General features: G+C 57.6%; 1 protein-coding gene across 1 annotated transcript in view; it reads right to left on the minus strand.

Moving 5' to 3' along the window:
* The window catches only part of HMCN2 (hemicentin 2), a gene marked incomplete at its 5' end in the record, with an annotated part of 32,749 nt that extends 11,297 nt beyond the window's left edge, over positions 1 to 21,452 (minus strand). The window contains 47 exons of the mRNA XM_083875985.1: positions 101 to 260; positions 361 to 504; positions 982 to 1,113; positions 1,232 to 1,343; positions 1,713 to 1,876; positions 2,128 to 2,224; positions 2,395 to 2,582; positions 2,648 to 2,761; positions 2,977 to 3,195; positions 3,417 to 3,567; positions 3,721 to 3,863; positions 3,966 to 4,079; positions 4,461 to 4,628; positions 5,018 to 5,203; positions 5,707 to 5,793; positions 5,969 to 6,082; positions 6,246 to 6,413; positions 6,984 to 7,265; positions 7,468 to 7,629; positions 7,792 to 7,911; positions 8,956 to 9,132; positions 9,234 to 9,329; positions 9,820 to 9,989; positions 10,256 to 10,364; positions 10,484 to 10,611; positions 11,881 to 12,043; positions 12,224 to 12,380; positions 12,634 to 12,746; positions 12,866 to 13,010; positions 13,285 to 13,409; positions 13,759 to 13,854; positions 14,059 to 14,253; positions 14,884 to 15,033; positions 15,168 to 15,281; positions 15,475 to 15,602; positions 16,175 to 16,316; positions 16,424 to 16,696; positions 16,780 to 16,901; positions 17,159 to 17,303; positions 17,448 to 17,720; positions 17,815 to 17,935; positions 18,135 to 18,241; positions 18,587 to 18,758; positions 18,847 to 18,969; positions 19,172 to 19,330; positions 20,231 to 20,301; positions 21,224 to 21,452. Coding sequence (XP_083732111.1) covers positions 101 to 260; positions 361 to 504; positions 982 to 1,113; positions 1,232 to 1,343; positions 1,713 to 1,876; positions 2,128 to 2,224; positions 2,395 to 2,582; positions 2,648 to 2,761; positions 2,977 to 3,195; positions 3,417 to 3,567; positions 3,721 to 3,863; positions 3,966 to 4,079; positions 4,461 to 4,628; positions 5,018 to 5,203; positions 5,707 to 5,793; positions 5,969 to 6,082; positions 6,246 to 6,413; positions 6,984 to 7,265; positions 7,468 to 7,629; positions 7,792 to 7,911; positions 8,956 to 9,132; positions 9,234 to 9,329; positions 9,820 to 9,989; positions 10,256 to 10,364; positions 10,484 to 10,611; positions 11,881 to 12,043; positions 12,224 to 12,380; positions 12,634 to 12,746; positions 12,866 to 13,010; positions 13,285 to 13,409; positions 13,759 to 13,854; positions 14,059 to 14,253; positions 14,884 to 15,033; positions 15,168 to 15,281; positions 15,475 to 15,602; positions 16,175 to 16,316; positions 16,424 to 16,696; positions 16,780 to 16,901; positions 17,159 to 17,303; positions 17,448 to 17,720; positions 17,815 to 17,935; positions 18,135 to 18,241; positions 18,587 to 18,758; positions 18,847 to 18,969; positions 19,172 to 19,330; positions 20,231 to 20,301; positions 21,224 to 21,452 — 7,028 coding nt within the window. The remainder of the gene's footprint in view (positions 1 to 100; positions 261 to 360; positions 505 to 981; positions 1,114 to 1,231; positions 1,344 to 1,712; positions 1,877 to 2,127; positions 2,225 to 2,394; positions 2,583 to 2,647; positions 2,762 to 2,976; positions 3,196 to 3,416; positions 3,568 to 3,720; positions 3,864 to 3,965; positions 4,080 to 4,460; positions 4,629 to 5,017; positions 5,204 to 5,706; positions 5,794 to 5,968; positions 6,083 to 6,245; positions 6,414 to 6,983; positions 7,266 to 7,467; positions 7,630 to 7,791; positions 7,912 to 8,955; positions 9,133 to 9,233; positions 9,330 to 9,819; positions 9,990 to 10,255; positions 10,365 to 10,483; positions 10,612 to 11,880; positions 12,044 to 12,223; positions 12,381 to 12,633; positions 12,747 to 12,865; positions 13,011 to 13,284; positions 13,410 to 13,758; positions 13,855 to 14,058; positions 14,254 to 14,883; positions 15,034 to 15,167; positions 15,282 to 15,474; positions 15,603 to 16,174; positions 16,317 to 16,423; positions 16,697 to 16,779; positions 16,902 to 17,158; positions 17,304 to 17,447; positions 17,721 to 17,814; positions 17,936 to 18,134; positions 18,242 to 18,586; positions 18,759 to 18,846; positions 18,970 to 19,171; positions 19,331 to 20,230; positions 20,302 to 21,223) is intronic.
* Between the last annotated feature and the right edge of the window lie 5,254 nt (positions 21,453 to 26,706).

Raw genomic sequence — 26,706 nt, forward strand, 5'->3', positions numbered from 1 at the left:
GACCAAGCAACAGGAAGAAGCAGCACAGTTCAACCTGCCTTTTGCCCAGCAATTTTGCACGTGGGGACCCTGAGCCCCTGGGATGTCCCCCCAGACTCACCGGGAGTGTGAGGGATGCTGCAGCCCCAGGGGCTGCCCATCCTTCAGCCAGGAGATATGTGGGGTGGGCTGCCCCTCTGCCCGGCACTCCAGCCTCACCCTGCTGCCCTCCAGCACGCTGTGCTCACTGGGGTCCCCTGAGCTGCTGATCTGGGGGGCCACTGCACCGAGGAGAGAGGGAGGCTGAGGAACAGGATGGGGAGGAAGGCTCACCTCTGAGGCAGAGCCCCCAGGGACCAGGCTGCAGTGGGGAAGCCCTACCTCGCACCAGCACCATGAAGTCCTTGCGTGTCTCAGCCCCTAGGCCCCGTGTCAGGCAGGTGTATTGGCCCTGGTGGAAGGGCTGCAGGGGGCTGAGCTGCAGCTGGGCCCCCCCAGACACCAGACCCTGCTCTGGGCTCATCTCTGCAAGGAGACAGGGTGAAGGGGGCTGAGCAGGGCTCCTCCACCGAGCCCTCCTCAGGATCATTGTCGTGCTTCCCCCTTCCCCTCTGTGAGACCCAGGTTTGGGGACACAGTTAAAGCAAAGCAGGGGTTTTGCAGAGTTCATTGCTAAAGCTTTACAGGAGAAAAGAGCCACTGGTTTAGGGGCAAACTCCCATCCCAGGAAGCCCCAAGGGCTGGTACCCAGAGAGCTCACCCCCTACATATTCCTCTGTCACATCTTGGGCCCACATCATACTGCTTTGAGCCTCATGAATGAACCTGAGGTCTCTTAAAAGCATGCAGGGAAAAGGCCAGCCCCTTCACGCTCTGTCCTCTCCCTGTGTGGCCCTGAGGGTCTCTTGCAGAAGGATTAGAAGTCGGGAAACTGAGGCAGGACTGCTTGGAGGGGAACAGCAGTGAGGCTGGGGGTGGCACAGCGCTCCCCTGCACACACACCCAGCGAGTGCCCATCCTTCAGCCAGATGACAGTGGGCATGGCCACACCAGGGACTTGGCAGGTCAGGACCAGGGGTGTCCCCATGTCAGCTTCAAGTGTCTCCTGCTGTGGGTCCTGGATGCCCTGGATGCCTGAGGGTTCTGAGGAGGATGAGCAGGGACAGGGAGTATGAGACAGACTGGGGTTCACTGTCAGCTCTTCAGTGTGTGCTCTGGGGACAGAGCTCCTGGCTGAGCCCTCACCACTTACCATGGACAGTGAGGATGAAGCTCTTCTCATCCTGACTGGCTGTGTTCAGTACCATGCACGTGTAGGTGCCTGAGCTGGAAAGCTGCAGGTGAGGGAGCTGCAGCACCCGAGAGCCTGGAAGAAGTGGAGAGCAGGGAATCAGGACAGCCTGGAGCAGAACCAGCGCTGGGCCACCACACCAGCAAGAGGACTGATCCCCCAGCACCCGGCCAAGCTCCATGCAAAAGGAGTCTGGCCATAGAAGTTTCATCATTGAGGTCCAAAGCCCTGCTGTGCCCCACAGGAAAGGGCACTGAGCTTCCAGGAGGCAGCATCACGGAGTTCTGCAGGATATAGCCCTTGCTGATCACTCAGCAGTGTCAGTAGTGTGTTGTACAACACAAAGGCTGAGCTCGAGACCCACATGTGGCATCCAAAAAGGGGGATTAGGGGACCTAGAGCTCGCTGGGGCACCCGCAATCATCCGGGCTCATCCCAACACTCCTCGGGTGATAGTGACCTCCTCACCGAGCTGCAGGGCGTGGCCATCCTTGTACCAGGTGATCTCTGCAGCCGGGTGGGATCCGATGTCACACACGAGTGAGACGCTGCCATTGGCGATGCCATGGACGTTTTCGGGCTCTGTACCTACGCTCCAGGGGGCTTCTGCTCCAGTGCACACAAAAGACAGTGCCAAAGGGGAGCCCTCAGTGCGGAGGTCGATACCTCCCCAGGAGGAAACACGCACTGAGCCTTTCCCCTGCTCGGAGCGTGTGGCACCTCAGGCTCCTCTCACGGGGCCAGCGTGACCAGCACAGGGAGACAGAGGTAGCTCCAGAGCCACAGGAAACTCCAGTTGGTGGAGAGAGAGGAGGAGGGGAGTAAATCAGTGACCCAGGGAAGGGGAGATGCCTTACCCTGCACAGCAAGGGCAAAGTGCTTCTCGGCTGACCCGGCCGGGTTCTCAGCCATGCACGTGTAACTCCCACTGTCACCCTCCTCCACCAGTGCCACCTGCACAGGAGAGCAGAGCACTGAGGGCTGCCCTGAGCCGGGGGAGATGCTGGGACTCCCATGAGGACCTTGTTGAGACCAGGGCATCCTCCTTTGGGAGGAAAGAACACCCCATCCCCTCTATCCAGTGTCTCTCCCCAACACAACCACCTGCTTAGGGGAACACCAACCTGCAGGACTGTGCCACCCTCCAGGAGCTGGTGCCGTGGGTCAGCCTCGATGAGGAGATCATTCCAGAGCCAGGACACTGTGGGCTCTGGGTGCCCAGTGGCTTCACACTCAAAGCGCACAGTGCCATTGACAGTGGCTGTCACCTCCTCCACCAGGTCCTCTGTGCCACCACGGATGGCTGGGGCAGCTGGAAGCAGGTGGTTATGGGGCTGCCACGTGCCTCAACCCAGTGTTCCCTGTCCCTGTACTCACTCAGCACCTCCAGCTCATAGTGGAGGCGGTCCCATCCCGCAGCATTGGCTGCCTCACAGGTGTACCTGCCCCTGTCCTCCTCCTGCACCGCCTGCAGCTGCAGCACCCGGCCCCCTGTGACACGGGACAGGGCACAGGGAAGGTCTGTGGGATATCCCCTGCACAGCCCCAGTGACTCAGAGGTCCCATGAGTGCTGTGTGTGTTGACAGAAGGAAGGGGACAGGATCCAACCTCCTCCATGCTATGGATGCTCTCAACCCACAAGGCTGCTGTGGGACCACCCTCAAGCCCCACATTGGGGGTTCACACCCACTACTATACCCATTACCTTGCAGCATCAGCACCCCCAGGCCAGGGGAGAGGGGCTGCCCATCCTTGTACCAGGTGAGCTGGGTAGGTGGGATGGCACTGGTGTCGCAGTAGAGGGCGGTGGGCTGGCCATGGACAGCCTGTCGGTGCTCTGTCACCTCCCCATCCTGGTCTTCCTCCCGATAGAAGATCTCAAGGGCTTCTTTGGGGCTTGTTTGCTGCTGGAAGATGGGGGGCACTGCGGGGACAGACTATGGTCAACTGTGGGGAACAGGGACATCAACCCCCAAGTGCATCCACAGCATCTGCCCTCACTGGAGCTGAGGAGATGTTGTTTTCCAGCAGGCTTAAACTTCTTTCCTGCTCACTCTTCTCTGCTCCTACAAGTGACCCCTGAGGACCTCTGCTCTTGCTGAGACACTCCCTGCTGTGGGTGCTGGCTCCATGCCCAGGGCTCACCTTGGACACGCACGATGAAGTCCCTGTCATCTTCACCCACAGCATTGGTGGCCACGCAGGTGTAGTGCCCCGAATCCAAGACACCAGCTGGTTGGATTTGGAGGACCTGCCCCTCACTGAGGATCTGGAGGTGTTCAGAGCTTGCCAGAAGCTGAAGGAGAGAAAGAGAAGGGCAAGAGGAGGATTACACACCCAGGAGTGGGGCAGACCCCAGCCAGCCATATAAAGGGTATGTTCCCACTCCATCCAGCTGGAACAGTCCCCAAACCCAGCAGCTCCTCCCTGTTCACAGCTGGGACCTCACCTGTTTGTCCTTGTACCACTGGATGGTCGGCTCAGGCACAGCCCAGGTCTCACACTCCAGCACCACTGTGCTGTTGACTCTGGCTTTCACCTCTTTCACAGCAAACTCCCCCAAAGGATCTTCTCTGGCAATCCAAGGAGGAACTAGTGGGGAAAGACAGAGGGAAGCAAAAGGAAGCAGCACTGGCCCGGTGACAGTGGTGGGGTCACTGCAAGAATGAGGAGGGACAAGGGGAGCTCCCTCACCCAGGACCTTCACAGCATAGTTCTTCACGGCCTCCCCGTCCTCGCTGGCCACGATGCAGCTGTAGGTGCCTGTGTCCTCCTCCTGGGCATTCAGGATCTGCAGCCCGTGGCCACCTGGGCAAAGGGGGTCTCCTGAGAGGGTCGCTGCTCACAGCCACAGCTCTCTCTCCCCATGGCATCTGAAGGCACCTCAAGGGACCTGCTGAGCACCTGCAAGCCTGGCTGGAGGGGGCCTAATGCTCTTCTAGATCCCAGACCCAGGCTTATAAAACCAGCACTGAGGGGGCTCTAGTTATTATCAGAGGAGGCAGCACTTGGAAGAGCAGCATCCAGCTGATGGCCTGAGCCCTCAGGTCCTGCAGGATGATGACTTCTCACCATCCCACTGTGCTGGACCCCAGCCAGACCAAGTAAAAGCCCCACTCCCACTCCCCAAGGCATACACAGCAAGGGGCCACCACAGTCATGCAGAGCCAGTGGACAGCAGCATAGTACCAGGGAGCAGGAGGACATTTCTAGATGCTTTGAGAGGAACCTCATCCTTGAGCCAGGTGATGTTGGGAGATGGGTATGGCAGAGCCTCACAGACCAGGGAGACAGGGTTGTTGATGATCACTGTCACTTCTTCCGCAGCAGCATCATCTTGAGCCAAGGTGGGACTGGCTGCAGAGATGTGGTTGTGGGTTAGATCAGCACTAGCACACACTTGGGCTTCCCAGGGCTTCATCCCCCCACCAGAGAGCATGATCCAAGTTCAGGGAGTTGGACTTGACACAGCACGTGCCAACTTCAGCCTCTACCCTGTCCTGCTGCCTTCCAAAACCACAGAGATCCAGAAGACATATCCCCCCTTCCCACAAGCCACCATCCCAGATGGATCCTGCACTAAACAGGTGCTTTCTGTTCCTCCAAGAGGTCTCACAAGGACAGGTCCAAGCCACGCTTTGGCTGCAGGACTAAGAGATCCTCCCCTCCTACCTGGGGCAGGCCATTAAAACCCAGTAAGTCTGCCCACACCTGAGTTCCTGCCTCCATCCAAAGGCATCTCATACCTAAAACATCTAACAGGTAGTGCTTGGTCTGGTTTGCCACAGAGCTGGAGGCCACACAGGAGTAACGACCAGCATGGGCCAGGGAGGCTTGGGGGATGTGGAACAAGGAGCCATCAGGGGAGATGGAGAAGGTGCCAGGGAGAGGGTGGTTGTCTTTCAGCCAGGTGATCTTAGGTTGTGGGTTGCCTGTGAGGGATGGAAAGTGGGTTTTGGCCTTTGTGTGAAGTTCTTCCATGAGTGAGCACAGCCTGGCTGGGGTCACTGTCAGAGCTTTTCTGGAAAGCAGGGACATCATCCCAAATCAGAGTTATCATGATCTGGATCAGGATTTTAGAAGCTGCTGGATGAGCCAGCAAGAAGAAAGAGAACTGTCCTGAGTGGGAGGTGATTAATTATTCCCATCACTAAAGGAGAAATGAGATTAGAGGAATTTTAGCTCCATTTGGGAAAGATTGGAGTTTACACTGTGGAACAGTCTCCCCATGTGGGCGTCCCCTCCCCAGCACTTCCCGGACAGCACAACCACAGAGCCAGGAACCATCTCAAAAACTCTCTGCAGCTGATTTCAGCTGTTTTCATGTCTCTGACTGGAGCCATCCATTTGCTCCACACCCCAAAGTGAGACTCAGGTCTGCCCTGCCCCATCTCCCACTTGCTCATTCCACCTCCCTTCCTCAGTTGCTGCTCACCTGAAGCCAGGCAGGCCCAGGTGACAGGGTGACCCTCGGGCACTCTGAAGGTGTGTTCTTCACCCGCGTTCTCAATGTGGGGAGGAACTAGGAACACAAGCCCCCAGGGACTTTAGCAGCTGGCCAGCTTGGCCTCTGAGCTCACATCCTAAGGACTCCAGCACACCCAGCATGTCCAGCCTTAACTCATGTCTGTTCCAGCAAGGGTGGAGCTCTGAAACCCCACCAGGAATCCTGCAGCAGACAGAAGACCCCTCCTTACCTAGAACCTCCACGTAGAAATGCCTCCTGGCCTCACCAGCTACGTTGCTAGCCAGGCAGGAATAGTGACCACCATCCTGGGCTCGTGCACGGGTGAGCCTCAGCAGCCAGCCCCCTGGAGGCACAGAGCAAAGAGGTCTCAGGGCCCTGATCCAGGTACCAGCACATCCCAACTGTTCTCCTGTGTGGCTCTAGCTCCACCAAGAGTTTGAACTCATCAGTGTTGGGGCAAAACATGTTCCCAAACACTCATCTCTCATAGCATCCAGTCCTCTGACCTGAAAGCACGTGTGTGTGCTCGCTGGGGATGACAGGAGAGCCATCCCTGAACCAGGTGACAGTGGGCTGGGGAATCCCAGCGGCCTCGCAGGTCAGTGTCAGGGATCCTTGCAGGGAAACATTGACATTGGTTGTCAATCCTGATCCTTGAATGAACTCAGGAGGAACTGGGGATGTAGAAAAAGATGGACATCCATTTGCAAAGCAGCCAGGACATCAAAGGAGAAAAGCAAAGAGGGGAGAACTGGGTGAACCTGTTTTTTCCCACATTCTTGCTTTGCACAGCTTTAGGACACGAACCCTGAAGGACCATTAGCATCACCTGGAGATGGTGACTTTAAAGGTGTTATGGGACAGGTGACCCACAGCAAGTATGTGCCACTTACCTGCACACTGAGCCCAGGCTTAAAGGTGTCACACTGGGATGGCCACACAGCCTGAGCCACCTCAGACTTTTTATAACTCAAGTGACCTTGACCCATGAGGTTTCCCCAAGTCCTTGGGTAGTAGAGGACTTTATGGGAGATGATCTGCTGTGATGGCTCTGGAAAGAAACTCCTGCCTGACGGACACAGTTCTACAGCTATTCCTGAAGCACAACCCTGCTGACCCTGAGACCTGCTACATGCTGGATTGTCCAACATCTACTCCACATCAAGTTACTCCACATCTCCACCCTCCTCATCCTGCCTGCATCCACCCCACCCCCAGCCACCAGCCCCATCCCACGTCCTTACCATGCACCACAACATCAAACTCCCTCTGCTCCTGCCCCTCTGTGTTGGTGACCAGGCAAGTGTAGTGTCCTGCATGGGCCACCTCTGCCCTGGGGATGTGCAGGCGCCTCCCTTGCTCTGTAAGGAGAAGCCTGTCCCCACCAGCCAGGGGCTGCCCGTCCTTCACCCATGTCACCCATGGTGGTGGTGTCCCCATGGCCTCGCACTCCAGAACTGTCTCGCCACCCTCGATGACAGAAACCTTCCTCAGGGGGTTGCTGTTGCCCTGGACCCTCGAGAGTGCTGTGGGCAGAAGGACACAGGGTGGAGGGGATGTGCAGCAACTCCCTGAGCTGTGCACAAGTGCAGGGACAAAGCTGACCCAGGTAGCAGCATCCCTTCCAAAGCATCCAAGGCACCAGGCAATGGCTTTTTGGGTCCAGCTTGCACTGAGGTGTCACAACACCTCCACTCACCCCACAGGTCTCTGGTCCCCCATGCTCACCGTGCACCTCCAGGTGATGCTCCTTGCTGCTGCTGCCAGCATCATTCCTACACTCACAGGTGTACGTGCCTTGGTCCAGCAGCTGTACCTTCTCCATGTACACCATGTTCCCTCCTGGGGATACCAGCTTTGGGCTTCCTGGCTGGGTGGAGAGGGGCTCACCTGCCCAGGGAAGAGGACAGCAACTTCTCCTCAGGCTCCCGGCAGGACAAATTCCCACCCAGAAGCTGGATACTGCTCTGAAAAAGAGCTCCTTGCTCCAAGGAGACCAATGGCTGGGTCAGCCCATGTGGGGAGAGATGAGGCTGAGGAACAGGGCCCTACCATCCTTCCACCAGCTCAGGGTGGGCAGGGGGATCCCGTGGCACTCACAGGCCAGCTGGATAGATTGTCCCTCTAGCACAGACACAGCCTCAGGCTCTGGAGAGGAGAAGGATGGAGGCACTGCAGGGATGAGAGGAACAGCTCAGTGATGGCACTGGACAGGAGGAGAAGGGAGCTCCTCACTGGAGCTCCCTCCTGCTGGATACACACCCCCTGCAGCCCTGCTGGGTGCCACAAAAAAACCCTGCGACATTCCCCTGCCCTGGCTTCATGAGGAAACAATAATCTTGTCTCTCCAGCCAAGCGAGGGATGCTTTTAACTGCACGTGGCCAACAGCAGAGGATGACCAAGCATCCCACAAGCAGGCCAAAGTCAGGTTGGCCAGACACAGCCTTATTAGGCAGCCCTGCTCACTGAGAAGGTTACCCAAATCTTTCCATTATCAGATGATGTTCTCAGCTGCTCATAAATACAGCTGTCTGGAAAATGGTAACTCCTTCCCATGAGGGATATCAGTTTGGAGAAGAAAAGCTCCAACACCTAGAAACCCTTGAAAAACAAAACCAGCAGAACCCAAACAATCCAGGACGGCAGACGTGCAAACATTTCCCTGGGAAGAGATTGCAGGAACAAGCCCAGAGCAGGAGAACTGGATCTTCTCCACTCCCTGGCCACCTGCCTGCAGGACTTCCTCCAACTGGCCTAGAGCATCCCTGAGAAAAGCCAGAGCCTGGCTCAGCCCCCGGTGCTGTGGACATGCTGAGTGGTCTGGGAAGCAGCAGGGATGCTTGGATCAAGTGAGAAAAAGTGGCCAGTGTCTGTCTTGGCAGCAGACCAGGACTCACCACTGAGTCCTCTGAGTCCAGGGGGGACAGAAATGTCACCAGGCACACAGGGTGCAAAAGGGACAGGGTAGGTAGGTGACCCCCTAATGTGGACCTGGCAGTACCCATCCACGGGGCCATGGCTTTCCAGGACATCATTTGGGATGAACTCAGGGGATTGCATGACTGGAATTGCAAATGAAGCAGAGGACAGGAGTCTGCTAGAGCCATCTTCCAGGGATGTATCCTGAGGACTGGGACAACCTCACTGATCCCATGCTCACACGAGATATTCCAGGGGGGAGGCCCCATCTCTCAGGAAAGCACAGCTGCACTCACCGGTGACCTGCAGGCTGTACCAGAGCTCAGCCACACCCGCCAGGCTGGAGGCCACGCAGCGGTAGCTGCCGGCATCGGAGACTCGGGTACGTGGGATCTGCAGGAGCTTCCCATCCCTGGACAGGGTCACTCCTGCTCCGGCCGAGAGCTGCTCCTGCCCCTTGTACCAGGTGATGTCTGGAGGGAAGCAGAGAGCTGAGCTGTGAGGAGCGATGTTCTGCCCCCTCAGCCAGGGAAAACCGCAGGGATTCAAGAGCTGAGGGGCAGGACTGACTCACCGGGAGCAGGCAGCCCCGAGGCCAGGCATTCCAGGGATGCCGAGCCGTTCTCCGGGATGGCCAGATCCACCGCGCTGGGCTCGATGTCTGGGGGCACTACAAGCCAGCAGCCATTGTCATCGGCTCTGTGTGACCCGGGCTGGCTGCAGCCACCACCGTGCAGGGCCCTGGGGCACAGCCAGGCTCACTGATGGCTCTGGGTCGGTCCTCTGGGAGGGGACACCCCATGATGCTGCTCCCCAAGGCACCCAGCAGGTTTGGTCCCTGCCCCAATGAGACGTTCATTACTCCCAGGCAGGAATCTCCATTCCATGCCTGGTTTCTCACCTGGCACCCTCAGAGTCACATCCTGCTGGTGGAGGGGAAATGGGGCTGGGGAAAGAGCCTCCAGCAGGAAACACCAAAGATGGTGCCAGTGGCCATCAGCTCTCAGCTTCGTTGACAAAGGACAAGATCCCAAGGGATCAAGCCAGTGACCCTGCACCTACCAAAAAACTGGGCCAAGAACTCCCATCCCTTTAGGCAGCCATGTTCTTCCCAACACATGGGATGGGATAGCCCATCTCACCCCAGATGCTGCACTCACCATACACTGTAACCTGCATCTCTGCCTGGGCCAGCCCTGCCCAGTTGCTGCCTTGGCAGACGTAGAGTCCTTCGTGACCAAGCCCCACTCGGGTGACCAGCAGAGTCCCACCGTCCTGGGACACCACCACACCATCCTGCCCATCCAGAGGGTGCCCATCCTTCAGCCACCTGTGAGGAAGGGGACAGGCAGCAAGCCCTTGGTCTGTCCTGCCACCACCCCCACTCTGTCACTGCACACCAACAGGATGAACAGTGGGGTTCTGGTAGCAAGGACTGTCCCTTTGTCACCCGGAATGGGGCTGGCAGTGCCAGCAGAGGACTGTTGAGCAGAGGACAAGGAGAAGGAATGGATGCCTCCTATCCTAAGGGACACTCCAAGCCCCTACCACCCATCCTGGGAACACAGGGGGCACCCACCACTCTGCAGCACTCACTGGATCTGGGGTGGGGGAATACCCATGGCATGACAGTGAATCCTCAGGGAGGTGTTGGCAACAGCTGTCAGGTGCCTTTCCCCATCACCAATCCACACCTCAGGAGGAGCTGGGGGGAGAGGGGACCTCAGGCTGGGACCACCCTCAGATCCTGGCACAAGGACATGAGAGCAGCCAAGGGTTTGGAGGGTGCAGGGGCCCATGCAGCCCAGGGAGGGGGGTCTGAACCTTGGACGTTCAGGCTGTAGCTGAGTGAGGCGTTCCCTGCAGCGTTGGTGGCCATGCAGGTGTAGAGGCCAGTGTCTGTCACCTGGGGCTCAGACAGGTGGAGGGATCCTGAAGGGAGGACACTGAACCTTGGGGGAGGAGGAACAGAAAAGCTGGGTGGGAGAAACAGCCATGTCATCCATCACCCAGCCCTGGACTGAGAGCTCACCATCACCTTGAGATAGCCAAGGGAAGGTCACCTTGGCCACCTCCCATTCAAAGAGGGTGACACAGCTGCCCATGAGGGCAAATCCCTTTTGCTCAGCCCCTGCATGAGCTCAGCACGAGGCAGCACATGAGCCCAAGGGGATGAAGGAGGACAAGGGTCTCCCCAGAGCACAGTCCCTGCAGCTGGAGCTGGCCACGCCCTCATTCCCAGCCTCATCTGTGCTCCACAGACATAACATCATCTCAGCCCACGGCTGCAGATTCCTCCTCGTGTGCTCCCATAAATCACTCAGCATGGACAAGCCAGGTGAGATGTGGGGAGCAGCACAGGTCAGCCAGGAGCAACCATAGCAAATCAGACACGAACAACAAGGCAATATGTCCCCCAAGAAGAGCAAAACCAAGACTCCTTCCTGCATCCCCAGGCCACAGCAATCCTGAGGTACATGGAAAGAAGGGCTTAAACCCAAGACCAGGGCCCACAACTTTAGGGAGTCCCTTCTAGCCTGGTGCTAACATATAGAGAAAATATTGGAAGACCAAGACACCAGATAATCTGGAGAATGGTTGGATATGTGTTTATCCTCACCCATCAAATCACATTAAATGACTTCTCATGATTGCTATCAGCTTCAACAAATTGATTTGTCCCTCCAGAAGATACTCACTGGAACAAAACTGTGCTAAAACCCCACATCCCAGTGCAGACAAAGCCACTGCTGGGCTAAAAACTGTGTTTGTGCCAAACCTTGTCCCAATAAGCATAAATCCAACATGTCCACAGGGATCCACCAACCCCACGCACATCACTGACCTTGTAGCAGCACAAGGTAGGAATGTGCATGAAGACAGACAGCAGGGTGAGGAGCTGCACTGGGGCTGCCTTTCCTTCCCAACCCCAGCCCTATGTCCTGGGTAGACACATGAATGATTGGAAGCAGCTGCTTGGTCCCAGCAGATGTTTGGAAGGTGGAAAAAAAAGGCCTGGTGCTCTCCAAGGAGAGCAGAGCTAATGCAGTACTCTGCTCAGCTGCCTCAGCTCCTGCCATGAGCATTGGCCACAGGATGCCAGGGATGCCCTTCACATCTTCACATCTCCCTGCCAAGCAGCTGGGTCCCTTCATGGACCTGACATCCCTCTGAGGAGACACAAAATCCCAGGAAATTGTGGCACCCAGAACCCTCCTTACCTCGTGGTGGTGATAGGCAGGGGCTGGGGCTCCCGGCTCCACACCACCAAGGGAGGGGGAAATCCTTGGACCTCACAGGGCAGGGTGGTCTCCTGCCCCAGCACAGCCAGGATGGTGACAGGATCTGATGTCTGTGATCCGTTCACACTGATCCTGGGCTTTGCTGGATGGAGAGGGAGCACAGCTGGAGCAGGGACACTCCAGGTGCCCCACAGCCCTCATCACTACTCTTCCCATCCTGCAAACCCATCTGGCACCAGGATTGGTGCTCCAAGGAAGCCAGGAGTGTTCCCAGGTCATTCTCTCCCTGCCAGTCCCCTCTGGACCTGTCCTGAGCACTCACTGCTGATGGAGAGCTGCATCTCTCGGCTGGAGAATCCTGCTGCATTGTTGGCTGTGCAGAAGTAGGTGCCAGAATCCCCAGGGGATGATGAAGGGATCAGGAGGGTCCCATCGGGGTCAAGTTGGTAATGTGGACTCAGTGAAATGGGCTCTGTGCCCTACAGAGGAAAGGGAAGGGAGGAAGGCAGAGATTCTCCTACAAGAACATCCCAAAGGCAAGAAGAGAGCTCTGGACACATCAGAGCAAGCCATGCCCTGGTCACAGCTTCCCAGGACACTTTGTGCCACCTCCCCAGGCAGCCACAGTCACGCTGGAGAGCTACAGCCCCTTCAAACACATTACCCTGAACCCGAGGGTGGCCCCAGCCTGGCTTGCAGGGGCACAGCAGCCTGCCTGTCCCTGTCCCCTACCTTTGCCCAGGTGACAGTAGGGTGGGGCACACCGGTGGCATTGCACCGTAGGGTGACAGCTGCTCCCTCAGTGGCAGTGACCAGAGCGGGGCCAGGCTCAATGCTGGGAGGAACTGGGAAGGAAGAGAAGCTGCTCATCCTGCATGGCCACATCCACCACAGAGAGCAAAGCACAGAGAGAGCCTGCCCCATGTCACTGCTGAGTGGGGACACCCAGATCCCTGTCACTCACCATGGATGACCAGGGACACGTCCTGCTTGTGTGAGCCAAAGGCATTGATCACCTCACAGGTGAATGTCCCTGCATCCTCCTGTGAGGCCTGGTCCACGTGCAGGCTCCCATCAGCCTGGATGGAATAGTGGCCACCTGGGGCTACCTGGACATGGGCAGAGAGCAGAAAGCAGGACAGAGGGCAGGGTCAAACACCAACATACCCCTGCATCTATGGGGCACATCCAGAAATGAATCCTTGAGCAACATCCTGATGTGGAGATAAATCCATGTTGCCTTCCCAACACAAATGCTCCACTGTATTCTTTCACCAGCAGCTTTCTCCCCAAAGGTTGAGGGATACATCCTGCAGTGAAGCCCCACCATACGGTATGTGTCCATCTACCCACCCACCATCCCAGCAGGCATGGAAGACTCACATTTTGCCCATCCTTCAGCCAGCGGCGGGCTGGGAATGGGCTCCCAGCTAGGATCACACAGGGCAGGGACACAGGCTGGCCTGGGAGCACACGGACCACGGGGGATGCAAGAGCTATTTCTGGGGCTGCTTGAAAGAGGGGAAAGGGAACCAGTATTAATCAGTGATAAACTGGCCAGGAACACCCAGGAGAATGGATCTAGATCACCTTTCTTCCAAGGTCTGGATCCTGGCTCAGCATAAGCCAGCTCCAATTCCACTCCCCCAGGAATTTGGGGATATCACTGCAATTTGGGTCCATATCAGCATATGGAGCCAAAGAGAGCTTGGAAGGGCATTGCCCAAACCCTGCCCTGGGGTTACTGAGCATTCACTGTGGCCAGCTCAGGACCAGAGACAGCTGCTCTGCTCTGCCACTCACACACTGCCAGCACATTCACCAACCATTCACTAACCAAAGCATGGAAAAACAAACCCTCTCCCGTGACTGTGAGCTTGACCTCTGCCTGGATTTTCCCAAACTCATTCTGGGCTTCACAGATGTAGATGGCTTGGTCATCCAGTGAGGCACCTGGAGCACAGTGGAGAGAAGCCTCAGCCTAGGGGGGCTGGAGAACCCTCAGTAAGCTCCAGGACAGGGACCACCCTCCCCTGCCCCACCACCATCTCCAGTGGGAACGGACCCCTCAGAGCTGGAGGCTAGTGGGCTGTTACTGCACAGCTAAGCTTGCACAAGTTAAAAATACAAATAAATGCATGCACACTCAGCTCTTACTGTCAATGAGGAGCTGGGCAGCCTCCAGCTGGCTGGAAACACCCCATGGTCCCTGCCAGCCCATCACAGGCTGCCCGTCCTGCCGGGACCAGGTGACCTCTGGCAGGGGAGATCCCTCGACAGGGCACAGCAGGTTCACACTCTCCCCAACCTTGACCTCCACGTCGCCCAGGGGCTCAGGAAAGTGAGGGGCAGCTGGAGGAGAGAGCAGCAGAGAAATGGCTCAGGCAGGTCCAGCATCCTAGCTTCCCCACAGCTGAGCCTGGAGAAGGGATGGGGCTGCAAAACCGATGAGCCAGGTGCCCTGACAAGTTACAAGTCTGACTTAAAGCATTTGGCACTTTTCCAAAATTGTCAGAGCCGTTGCAGTTTTCATCTCTTCCAGTTACACTCATCGACCCCTGGCTTAGAAAAAAAAGTGCCCTTTTCCATCTTTAACTGCTTTAAACCCTGCTGCCCTCAACACAGAGCCTTCCCTCCTCCTCGTGTTCTTTCATCCCTTCTGTCCCCAGCAGATTTTTCACCTGGATTTTCAGACACACAAAAGTCAGCCCCCATCTCTGCCTAATCCCAGTGAATGCACTTTGCATCTCAAGCCCTCATGTCCCTGTGCAACAACAACTGCCTTGTCTTTCCCAACTTGTTGAGCCTCCTGCATCTTCCCAAAGCTTGGAAATCCTGCTAGGCTCCCGCCTGTTTGCACCAAGCACCAACACCTCCCTGCTGGGGAGCCCGGGAGACTTGGAAAGCAGCAAAGGGGAGCTGGCTCAGAAAGGAGAGCTGTGGAACGCGCTTGAGCCCTGAGTAGGAGCCAGCAGGACTTACAGCCCACGTGCAGCAGGGTGCTGTGGAAGGCACTGCCGGCCTGGCCGAGGGCGTGGCAGCCGTAGAGCCCCGAGTCCTCCTCCCGCACCGCCTGGAGCCGCAGCACGGCGCGCTGTGTGCCCGCCGGGAACGTCGCCATCACCTGCTCCCCTGCCCCGACACCCCCACATCAGCACCCCACGGGCCTCTGTGGGTCCCTCCTGGTGTCATACTGGGGGATTCCCCATGTGATGTCCCTGCAGGACAGCGGAGGGGTCCCCCCCAGCCCATGCTCCAGGTCCCACCTTTGTACCACGTGATGTGGGGTGGGGGTGCCCCCGAAACCCAGCACTCCAGGGTCACATCCTCTCCCACCAGTACCTTCAGGCTGGGCGTCACTGCCAGGATGGCAGGAGGTTCTGTGCCATGGGGAGAGATGGCTTTGGTCACTCTGCTGCGCTGGGTGTGGTGCCATCCAGCCTGAGGGAGGCTGGAGGTGTCCCCCAGCACCCTTTATCACACACAGCCTCATTCCCAGTGTGCTGACCCCAGCACCCTCCATCACACACAGCCCCATTCCCAGTGTGCTGCCAGTGAGCAGGGAGCAGGTACCAGCAAACTCCAGGGTGACCACTTGCTCCTCCCAGCCCAGTGTGCTGCTGGCATGGCAGCTGTAATTCCCTGCATCCTCTGGGACAGCAGACGTGATGTGCAGGGTACCCTCAACATCCCTGAAAACCCTGCAGCAAATGGGAGAGAAAGTGAGAAATGAGCCCTGGGAAAACAGGGATGATAGAGAATGTGTTGATATAAATGAGCTGGTTTCAGGCCATGCTGAGCAGGTGGTGGATGTGGGTCAGCACTTAGAGCCAGCTGCTGCAGGGAAGGACTTTGCTTTGAAGTAGGGAAAAGCACTGAGAATTGGGCTTTTTCATCTCAAAAGTCCAAAAGCCTTCCCCAAAGTCAACTCTGGCACTCGCAGCCTGACATGGGCAGGAGTTGAAAGGCAAAAAGCAGAAGAAATTAAGGGGAGGTACAAAGAGTATTTTGAGGCTTGAGCTCACACTAGGTGTGCAAAGTGGGGGCGGTGACCTGGATAAAGCAGGACAGTTTAAAAATAAATATAGGAAATTAAGGCCAGCAGCATGCCAAGCTCCATCTCAGGGGCATGGGCTGGGAAACTGCACTGCCTCCCTCTTTCCAGAGCTATGGCAGCCCCAAGTCTCCCTCCCTCAACTTGTACATCCCTACAAGGGGAGCACCATCCCTGCAGGACAGGCAGGATGGAGGCTCCTGTGTCCCCATGGGTTACCTCTCATCCTGCTGCAGTGCCCAGCCCCAGCGCTTCCAGCTGGTGTGGGGCTCAGGGTGGCCCCCGGCCGTGCAGTTCAGCCTCAGCTCCTGGCCCCTGCTGAAACGCTGGGGACTGGGGTCCACCTTCACCCATGGCACCTCTGCACGGGGTTGGAGCAGGGCTCAGCCCATGGGTGCCATTCACCACCCTCGCACAGGGCAGCAAAACATCCTCCAGGCCCAGATCATACACAGGGGCAAAGCTTACCCTGGATGAAGAGCCAGAGGGAGGCGGTGGCAGTGCCACGGGCGCTCTGTGCCACACACTCGTACAGGCCCCCGTCTCCCGGCTGCACGTGGCTGATCTCCAGGGAGTGGTTCTGCAGCAGCCGGGTCCGGCCATCCCCTGGCTGTGCCATCTTCCCATCCCAGCTCCAGGTCAGGTTGTAGGGCACGTCCCCCAGAACCACGCAGGACATGACCACGTCTTGGCCCGGTGAAGCCGTGATGTTGCCAGGGGCGATGAGACGGGGTGATGGCTCTACAAACACAAGATGCCTGGGTGAAAGGAGCCTGTGCCCAGCCGTGGTAAGGGCTCCAAGGCTTGGCACAAGCAGCCCCCACCTGAGACAGAGACGTAGGCACGAGCCCGGGTCACTCCGACCTTGCTCGTGGCCGTACACTCGTAAAAGCCTTCATCACTCTCAGACACTGCAGGGATCAACCAGCTGATGTTCCCTGAAATCCTACAAAAAGGGAGAGATGAAATATGGATGATTCCCACCTTGGGACTGCCATGCCACCATCCTAGTCCTACTCTCTGGGACTTTTTTTCATCTGAGTCAGGCAAAGAGGTGCATCCCCAGTTACTGCAGACCTGTCCCTTGGAATTTTCCTCTTGGCATGCTCAGAACCTGAAGGCACCCACCCAGCACACAGCTGGCACAGCTCAGGGGTGGTTACTGTCTACATGAATTTGTCCTGAGCCATACCAGAGGCTCACCTGAAGAGCTGCTCTTCCCTGAGCTTCCTCTTGCCACGGCTGAGCAATAGGTGGAAAGGGATCTCACTCCATGCAGAGCAGGAGATGAGCTGTGGCTCACGGTTGTAAGCCTGGATATTGCTGGAGATGTTCACTTTAGGCAGACCTGGAAGGGACTGGGGATGTGCAGATGCACAACATCCTTGGAAGCTCACTGGGAGCTGCACTGGGATGAAGAATGACCAAGGACAAATCAGAGCAGAGGCAGAGGTGAGCTGGTCCCTGCTCAGCACTCACAGGTTCCACTCACCAGGGACCATGCTGGTGTAGGTCACCCCTGAGAGGCGGTGCAGGGGGTGGCCCTGGGCATCTTCACCCTTCACCTTCAGCAGAAAGTCACCCGCGGGGACCCAGAGCGGGGAACCCACCCAGAGCTGGGTGGTGGAACCGGAGGAGGAGTTGAGGAGGGGCTGCGCGGGCAGCGAGAGGAGGACGTGCCCCGAGGTGTTGAAGAGTTCGATCTCCTGCAGGCGCCCGGGCGGCCTCAGACCGGTGCAATTCACCAGCACAGAGATGGGCAGACCTGGAAAGCGGGGAGGGAAAAAACCACCAGCCACATTCCCGGCTGCAAAACGCCCCGATGCAGCATCCAGCCCCTCGGGCAGCACCAGCCTCACCCTGCACCGGCCGCTCTCCTTGCTGGCTGGTGTCAAATTCCGGCTCGGTGGAGAAGCTGGCTTGGAAATTAACGTTGCTGATGCCTGTGATCCTCAGCGAGTGGCGGCCACTGCTCCGCGTCTGGAAGCAGATCGAGAATCAAGTGCTGAGGGCAGGGGAAGGGAGAGGAGATGGGAAGGGAGAGGCCCCTCTCAGCCTGCTCACACATCCTCTGCCTGGCCGGAGATGGGTGGGGAAAGTCCACACCTGGAAAAGGCTGGCAAGCTAAATATCCATCAGGGAAAGGCAGAGGATGTGGCAAATCTGTGCCTCAGCCTACCGTGACCAGCCATGTCCCTGGCTTGTAGGGCTCCAGGGCCACCACCATGGCCGAGTTGGGGATGCTGAGCAGCTCCCTCAGACCTCGGCCTTTCTCCAGCACTTTTCCTGTAACAGTAAGTGAATGTCTTGGATGGGCAACCCAGGTCTGTCCTCTGGTTCCCACAGCAGCCAGGAGCCCCCTCCCTCAGGGCTCAGGGTAGTGCAGAGCCCATCACAGCTCACAGCTGGGGCAGCAGGGGAAACCCTCAAAGCTAGAGGCAAAGCCAGCCTGGGAGGGGAGCAGGGAGATGTGCTGGTGTTTACTGAGAGGTTTGTAGCTCATCACCTTTTCATTTGAGTTTTAGGGCAGGGTTTGGTGAACCTCTTCCTGCTTGTCCTAACCTGAGATCTTTCTGAGGCGCAAAGCATCACTCCCTCTCCCCCTTGTTCTCCCTCACCCTGGGCTCCTACCTGCTGGATCCTGGACCCTGATCCCTGGGGCAGGGCCACTCAGGGAGATGGTGACCTCCTTCAGGCTGGGATCAAAGGGGACCTGCCATGTGTTCTCCCCACCATCCTCATGGTCCGTGGACAGTAGGTGGACCTTGGAAGCCTGGATGGCCTCTTCCACCCACTTCAGCACCTGGAGACAGGCAGGGCAGGATTAAACCTGGATCTCACCGACAGGCACAGCCTCGCTTCAGCACAAGGGGCCAGGTCTCCCTGCTCACCTCTGTCACCTGCTGCTTGTCCAGGTGGAAGATCTGCCCGGAGCTGGTGGCAGCGATGCGCTCGTACACGCGGTACCCGGGGTGGCTCCTATCCCCGCAGTCCCCGGTCAGCACAAACACCACCTGCCACAGCAACGGCCCCGTGACATCCCGGCCACCCACGGAGGGGACTGGCATCCACCACCATCCCAGTACACCGAATGGGCCCGGGAACTGCAAAATTCCCCTCAGCCCAGAGGTTTTATCCCCTCTCACTGATGTGCTGCTGCTGCATCCCCCGAGCCGCCGTCGCAGGAGCCCTGCGGGCAGCGCCGGGGCCGCTCACCTGGCTCTGCTTGTGCTGCAGCAGCCGCAGCAACTCCTCCTGCTGCTCGTAGTCCTTGGCCCGAGCATCCGAGAAGACGTAAACGAAGGAGCCGGGATGCGAGATCTCCACAGCCACCCTGATGGCTCCCACGCTCATCTCCGGGCAGTCCCCCCCGCCCTGAGGGACACAGGCAGGGACGTGGCACAGGCACCGAGCCCCCCAGTGCTCAGCTCCCGGCAGGATCCCACCCAGGGATCCACCCCATTTTTCTGGAGGCAGCGGGATGGAACTTAAGAGACACTCAGGATCGCACAGACCCGGCTCTGTCTCACTAACGATGAGAATTAAAGCACCCATTTGAGGATCCGTGCTCACAGAAGCCACTCGTTTCCCACAGACACCTTCAGGGAGCACATTTGTGCCCACCCCTGTGGATGCAGAGCCAGCCACCCCAAGGAAGCCTCCTGGCACAGAAAGGACCAGCTCCCACTTTCCCAAGGCTTGGCACCCCAAAGGGCTGGGAAACCATTTGCAGCCTCAGCGTTACACCTCCTGCCAAAACAGCTGCATCCGAAGGGAAACGCCACAGGGATTTAGCAATTCACAGGAGGCAGGGCAAGAGTGGGGATGGATAGAGCATGATTAAACTCCCAGGGAACATTTCAGCTGGCAGAAAACAGATGAAATAATTAAAAAAACAAAACCAAAAACAAACCAGAAATTAAAAACTCAATTATCAAGCAGTGGTTCTAGAAGAAATTTGTGGTTCCATGGAGAGTCTGTGCAAACTCTCCTGGGAACAGCATCTCCATTAGGGACAAGAGCTGTGGACTGGGAATTCTCTGGCCTGTTGCAGGACTCTGAGGCACAGCATCAGCATTACCCATCCTCTCCACTCTCACCCCGATGTGCAACCCCCAGCCAGTTTGGCTCAGCCTGAACTCCCATCACACTTGTGGGGGATGCAGGGATTGCTCCTGGAACCCACCACCATGCAGTGCCAGGCTTCCCCCCAAGTGCCAAGGGCCGGGCACCAAGCCAGGCCTGGCAGAGCAGTGTGGGGCTGATGGTGCCTACCTGCACATGGAGCTCCCTCAGGCGCTGCTGGAAGAGCTGGGGATCCGTGGTGAGGGTGACAGGTCCCACCTCTGCAAGACATGGCCACCACCACACCTCAGCCCCCTGACCCCAGCACCAGCTTCTTCTAACACCACCCACACTGCTAGGACTCCTGGCACCTGCCCTGGCTCAAATATCTGTGAGACTCAGGGTCCAGCATCTACCCTGGCTTGGCACCAGGGGAGAAGTGGGTTTGGGCAGACCAGCCCCTGTGCCCATATTGTGACCATTTCAGCAAACTTTTCCTGTGCCCAGGAATTTCTCTCAACATGCTGGGTGGTCCCAGCCAGGGTGAGCTGCAAACCCAGTGCCCTTTTCTACTGCTCCCAGCAAAGCAGCGCAGGAATCAATTCACTGCCTCTGCCTCCTTCCCTGGCTGGCTCCAATGGTTTTCACTCAGCTCAACGTTTCTGCTGAAAATAAAGCTTGCGTCCCACTCTCCTTGTAGGAGGCCAGGGCTCTCTCGGGGAACAGCTGCCCTTTTATGGGTGTGCACAAAAAAGAAGACAAAGACAGAAGCAGAAAGAAATTATTCTGGTATCAGAACAAGTTACTGAAGCCTCTCAGCAAGTGGTGGGTTTTTTGAGGTGACCTGGAAGCACGTTGTGAACTTGGACAGAAATGCCCCCCATGGTTACTCTGGGGAGATTAGAACAGGATGGAGGGGAAAGAGCCACCCCAACAAGGTGTCAGCACCCCTGGGATTAATACAGTGGAAACAGCCCACCCTGTGCCCACAGGATGGCTTGGGGACAGGAGCCCCAGCCTACATCCGAGCTATTGAGGTGCCATCCCCACCACAGCAGTCACCAGGCCATTAAAAACAGGTAGAAAGGACAATGCAAGCACTTGTGCAGTGCATGCTTCATACCCAGACCCAGCCAGAACCACAGCCCAGCTCCTCACAGCCCCATCCCTGGGCAGGACACCCTCACCCTGTCCTGGACATACCTGGGTCATGGAAGGGCACCAGAGCATAGTTGCTGATGGGCTTTGTGCTCCTGCTGAGTGTCCGCTCCAGGATGCGCGAGGCCCCGTCCATCACCTGCACCAGGTCGTCGTACATGGAGCCGGTGACATCGAAGACAAAGGCAAGAGTGGCCCACCCTGGGGGGCTCTCGGCCACACTGAGGGCCAGCAGCATCCACAGACCCACAAAAACCCCTCCATGGGGTGGCATCGCGAGGGAGACGTTCAGGTGTCAGGAACACCCCCTGTGTCCTTGTCCCTGCCCTTCCCGCTGGGCACTGTCCCCACAGCAGGGAGGGACGCGGTGTGCGAGGGGCCACACGCGGCGGGGACGGAGAAGGGACCCCGGGCAGGGAACGCCCAGCCCTCCGCAGCTGCGGACCTGCTCCTCCAGCGTTCAGCTTCTGGGAGGGAGAAGGGAGGGCGGGAGGAACAACCGGACTTTTGGAGCCAGCGACGCGGCGGGGAGGTGGGTGGGAGTTGGAGGAGATGGGGATGGAGATACTGGGATTGGGAAGCAGATCCTGCAGCCCACGGGATTGTCAGAAGCACTGCTCAGGCCCCCTCCCCAGCCCCAACCCCCTGGCTCAGAGACACCCTGCTCTGCTGGGGGGAGCAGGGGTTAGGGGAGGACATGGGGGTCACAGCTGAGCACCTGTGAGCAAACCCTGCCAAACCCCAGCGGGAGGAGACACAGCTGCGAAAGGAGCCCAAGGAAGCGAACTCCCCCTGTGCTGGGCAAAGGGCCCCTGGAACGGGGGTCTGCAACCGGGCTTGGAGGTCAGGGGGCTCTGTGGGGGGCTCGGGTGGGCTCACCCACGCAGCCACCCCACGAACAGTGGGGCAAAGAGCCACGCAGAGCACAGACAAAGCCGGAGCCAGGACATGGGCTGGGACAGACAGCGCTTGGCCGGGAGCGCTGGCTGGGGGTGAGGAGCGTTTCCTGGCTGCCCTGGAAGCGGAGTGCTGAGCTCATGGCTGCTCCATAGGGATGCTCTGCTCTTGCTCAGCTCCCCCGCAGCGGGACCCAGGGAACAGTCGCGGCCAAAAGGCGGCTCCAGGTGAAGCTGTGCACCTCCTGCACCTCCAGCACCAGCCCTGCTCCTCCCAGACACGGGAGCTGGGGGACCTTGGAGATCACACATCTCATGACCCATACACGGGACAGTGGGACAATCCTGTGAATTCCTTTATCCCTGCAAGCACGGGCTCAGCCTAGCCCAACCCCAGAGCAGGTAAAGGCATCCCCTTTGCAGCAGGGCAATGAGACTTCTGCCCCTGGGGCTGTGCCAGTGGATTGTCCCCTGCTGTCCCACAACCAGGGCTTGCACACCCCCAGGCTTTGCACTCCCAGTCCCACAGATCTGAGGGGAGTCCCCCACCCCACAGTGCCATAAAACCTACCTTGGAGCATCCCCAGTCACCAACCTGCACCCCAGCTCCATCTTGCACCCTGGCAGGGAGAGCCAGCACTGATGGCACAAGGAAACCCAAACAGCTTCTCCCCATCACTAAATTAATCCCAGCCAGCCCTTCCCACACTCACCAGTGCTCCCAGTGCCAAGAGCACCTATACTGGCTGGGCTTTAGCCCCTTCCCTGCTGAGGGTTAAGGTACAGCCTCTGGGTAACCACTGTGGTTTGGAGCCTGTGCCTGTCTTTGCCCACTCCATGGCACAGAGGAGAAATCCCTGGGAGCTCCCACCATGTGCTGGCACAAAACACCTCTGGACAAAACCCCCTGCGCAAACACAGCCTCCTTGTTCAGACCATTAGGGCATCTCCTCTGGCCTCCTGAATATAATTAGTCAGCCTCGTTAGGAGAGCAAACACAAGGGACATGGGCTGGCAGAGAGGCCTCGCAGGGCTCGTTTCCGGAAGAGTTGGCAGCACAGAATGGCGAACACAACCCTGCTGCACATGAAAAGCCCAGTCCAGGCTGTGAGCCCCTCTGTGAGCCCTGCCAGGGGAGGAGGGGCTGCCAAGGGGCAGCTTCAGTCAGGGCAGTGGGACACAATTGTGGAATATTCGTATCAAGATTCCACTGCAGCCACTGTGTGCCAAAAGTGACCCAATGTCTCCCAGTCTGCTGTATGGATGAGGGGGCTCAGAGGGGACAGGGATGGTGCCCATAGGCACAGGGCTGTCTTCACTGCAAAATGAAAAAGGGATGCAGGCACTGTGTCAGGATGGGACCTGTCTGGGTAAAAGGAGGTGGGAAGAGCAGTGCTATGGGGCTGAAGGGTGCCTGGAATGCCAGGAGCTGAGACCTGACAGCTCCTCAGAGGTGTGGGAACAGTGCCTGACTACCTGCCCACAGAGCCCAGAACATACCTATTTATACCTGTGCTGGTGCCATCACAGCCCTGCTCTTGGGGCACAGGACAGTGACACCCCCCAGCCCAGCTCCCTGGTGGTGCCAGGGCAGATTTGGGGGATCCCCATGACCCCCCCACCCCAGCACATCATAGACCACTGCCACTTCATTACTGTCATTAAGCTTTTATTTCCACTGTCACAAAGTTCCTGGGTTTTGTTTTGTTCTGTTATTAAACTGTTTCATTTGCTTGGTTTGCTCTTGAATTCATCTCAAGACAAGGCAGCGGGGCATGCAAGCCGAGACACCGGCACGGACGCACACACAGGCTTCATCTTCACAAACAAGGCTCTTTGCTGGAGCTGCTGCTTCTCAGCCTGGAGCTTGGCCACCCCCTGGGCAGGGGTCACACCTGTGGCACAGGGCACCCAGCCCAGGGCTGGTGGCCACAGGAGCAGAGAGAGAAGGGAAGGACGACTTTGCTGCATGGGCAGGGCTGACGTGTGTAACGGAGACTCCAAAACTGCTGCACCCCAAACTGTGCACTGAGACTGGGGCCATCACCTCCCTCCTTTGCCCTCAGCCCTCACTTCTGTCCCAGCCAGACCCTTCCCTCGAATGCTCTCAGGAAGGACAGGTGACAGATGCTCTCACTAAATGCCCCAAATCTCCTCCTTGGATGGGGGACAGTGAGCTGGCTGCAGGTCACTCACCCATCCCAAATGACTTCCTAACCCTAAATACATGGGAAGGGGGCAGCTCTGCCAGTGATTTCAGCTGCCCCTATGCCATGCCTGGCCCTGCTTCAAAGCCAGCTCTGCTTCAAGTGAGGCTCAAACCCAGATCCCAAGACTCCAACAGTTCCACCCTCTGGGCAGCTGCATCCCTGCCCACTGAGGAGCAGCGACCTGGGCTGGGATTCCCACAACCTCAGCCTCCCCATCCAACAGGGATGTGGTGTCCTGATGGCAAGGGAAGAACCAACAAGCATCTGCTTTTGAGAAGGAGGGTGAGATGCAGCTGGTACCTGGCACAAACACGGTCTGGGGTCCCCCATAAGCAAACACCCCCTGCCATGATCCCAATGGAGAGCGCTCCTGGGACCAGCCTGGTCTCGTTATAAATTGCATTAATTCACAGCCTGCTCCAGAGGAAAAACCCTTCACTTCTCTCTCTCTCGGGTCCTGGTCTGTGCTGTGAGGAGAGGGCAGGGGAGAATTTGCCCCCAGAGCCCTCTCCCAAGTTCTTGCTCCTGGGGGAAACAGCTCAGCCCAGCCCAGCCCCAGAGCTCAAGGAAAGACAGATACAAAGCAGCAACAGTCAGCACACAGACAGAAAAGTGAAAAAAAAAGAAAGTACAGACATGGCATTTAATGGGGCAACACCGACAGGGACAAATGAGAGGGGCACATGCCACAGTCACCGGGGCTGGACCCTCACCTCTGCCTGGCTGTGCTTTGGGCCCCCTTCCCATGGCCAGGGCTCTATTTTGGACAGGCACCAGGAACCCGAGTACAAAGAGAGACAAACCAGGGTTTGCTGATGGTTTCTGCATGAGCAGGTGTAAAACAGAGGCTGGAATTAAAGACTCACTGATGTAAATCCCACCCCAGTCTTTCACACACCATTCCTGGTGTTCTGCATGTCCCTGATGCTCGGTGGGTCCCTGTGCCTGCAGTCCTGAGCACTTGTGCTTGCCAGGGCACAGACACCAAACTGCTTTCCAGAGGGGGATGGCTCACCCCAGCCACTCCACTGATGGGGAAACTGAGGCACGAGGAGGTTAAGGCCAACATTTCCAAGCACGAGACGCTGCAAGCTTTATTTTCAGTGATACCAGGGTGCTGCAGATCCTGGTGGTGTTCAGGAGGAATCAGGGGCTCCCCAAAAGGGAGACCAGAAGCATCCAAGCCAGGGTCCCAAATCCACAGCCAGGGGGGAACACTGGGGCCAAAACGCTTTGCTCAGGGACACTCAACATTGCCAGGAGCACTGGCAGGGCTGACTCCCTGGGGAGACATCTGTGAGCACTGATGGAGCTCAAACCATGACAGGTCCTCCAAAAATTAAAAGCTGTCCAGAGGAAAAGTGTCAGAGCAAATGAGGTTTGCCTTTGCCTGGGAACTATGTCAAACGTGGCAGGGCCCATCATTCATCAGCAGAGGAGATTACAGCAGTGTCACATTCATTGGGAACATCGATTGGCACCAGGAGGGGTCCAGTCTGGCAGATGAGCATTCAATAAGCTGCAGGCACTGCAAAAACCTACCCCAGAGAGTTGAATTTTGGCCACAGAGCAAAAAGAAAAGGAGGTTTCCATGGGAGTGAGTGAGGGACACCCTCCAGAAGCACCCCCACAACAAAACATGGGCATCCTCAGGGGCAGGGACTGCAGAAGAGGCAGAAATATTGCACGTGGAAGTGAGGTAAGTCTCCTTGGGGATGGGGAAAAGTGGTTTTTCATGGGCATTGAGAAGTACCAACTGGGGAGTGGGGCTGCACAGTGAAGAACCAGCATCCTTTGGCTGGGAGGATTCAGGAAACACTGAGGCACCACCTTGTCTCCTGCATCGTGAGACACCTGTCAGACTGTCCTCCACATCCAAGATGTCACCTCCCACTGCCATGGGGACAGTCCTCTGTCTGGGCTTAGCCAGGGGAGTAGGGAGAAAGATGGGTGGAAAGATGCTGCTACCATCAGCTGGACCAGAGATGAAAGGGGGAGGCCCCAGGGTGGCTTTAGGGGTTCCAAAGGCTTCTTGCACTCTGCTCCTGAGGGAATGCAGATCTCTCCTTTCCCAGAGCAGGCACCAAGGCAGCTGAAGCATCACCCATGCAACACTCCTTCTCCAGCAGAGATGCCAACTGTGTCCCACTGTGGTATGGGTGCTGGTGGGGCTGGGGCACATCCCAGAGGGGTGCTGGGTGTTGATGGAGTTTGGAGAGGCCATGCAGGCCCTGCTCATGACAGGGGGGGCTGCAGCCCAGTGTCCCCAGGTGTGTATTCCCAGCCCTTTGCCTCCTCCAACGTGGGCACAAGCAGTTCTGCTTGGGCCACACCCTGCGTTCACAGCAAAACCTCCCATGTCCCATGGGAGTGAGGGGGTAAGGAAACACCCTGAGCTGTGCACAGCCCATCCCTGTCACCC

The sequence above is a fragment of the Zosterops lateralis genome (genome assembly GCF_965231275.1).
Source record: "Zosterops lateralis genome assembly, chromosome: 20".
Lineage (NCBI taxonomy): Eukaryota > Metazoa > Chordata > Aves > Passeriformes > Zosteropidae > Zosterops > Zosterops lateralis.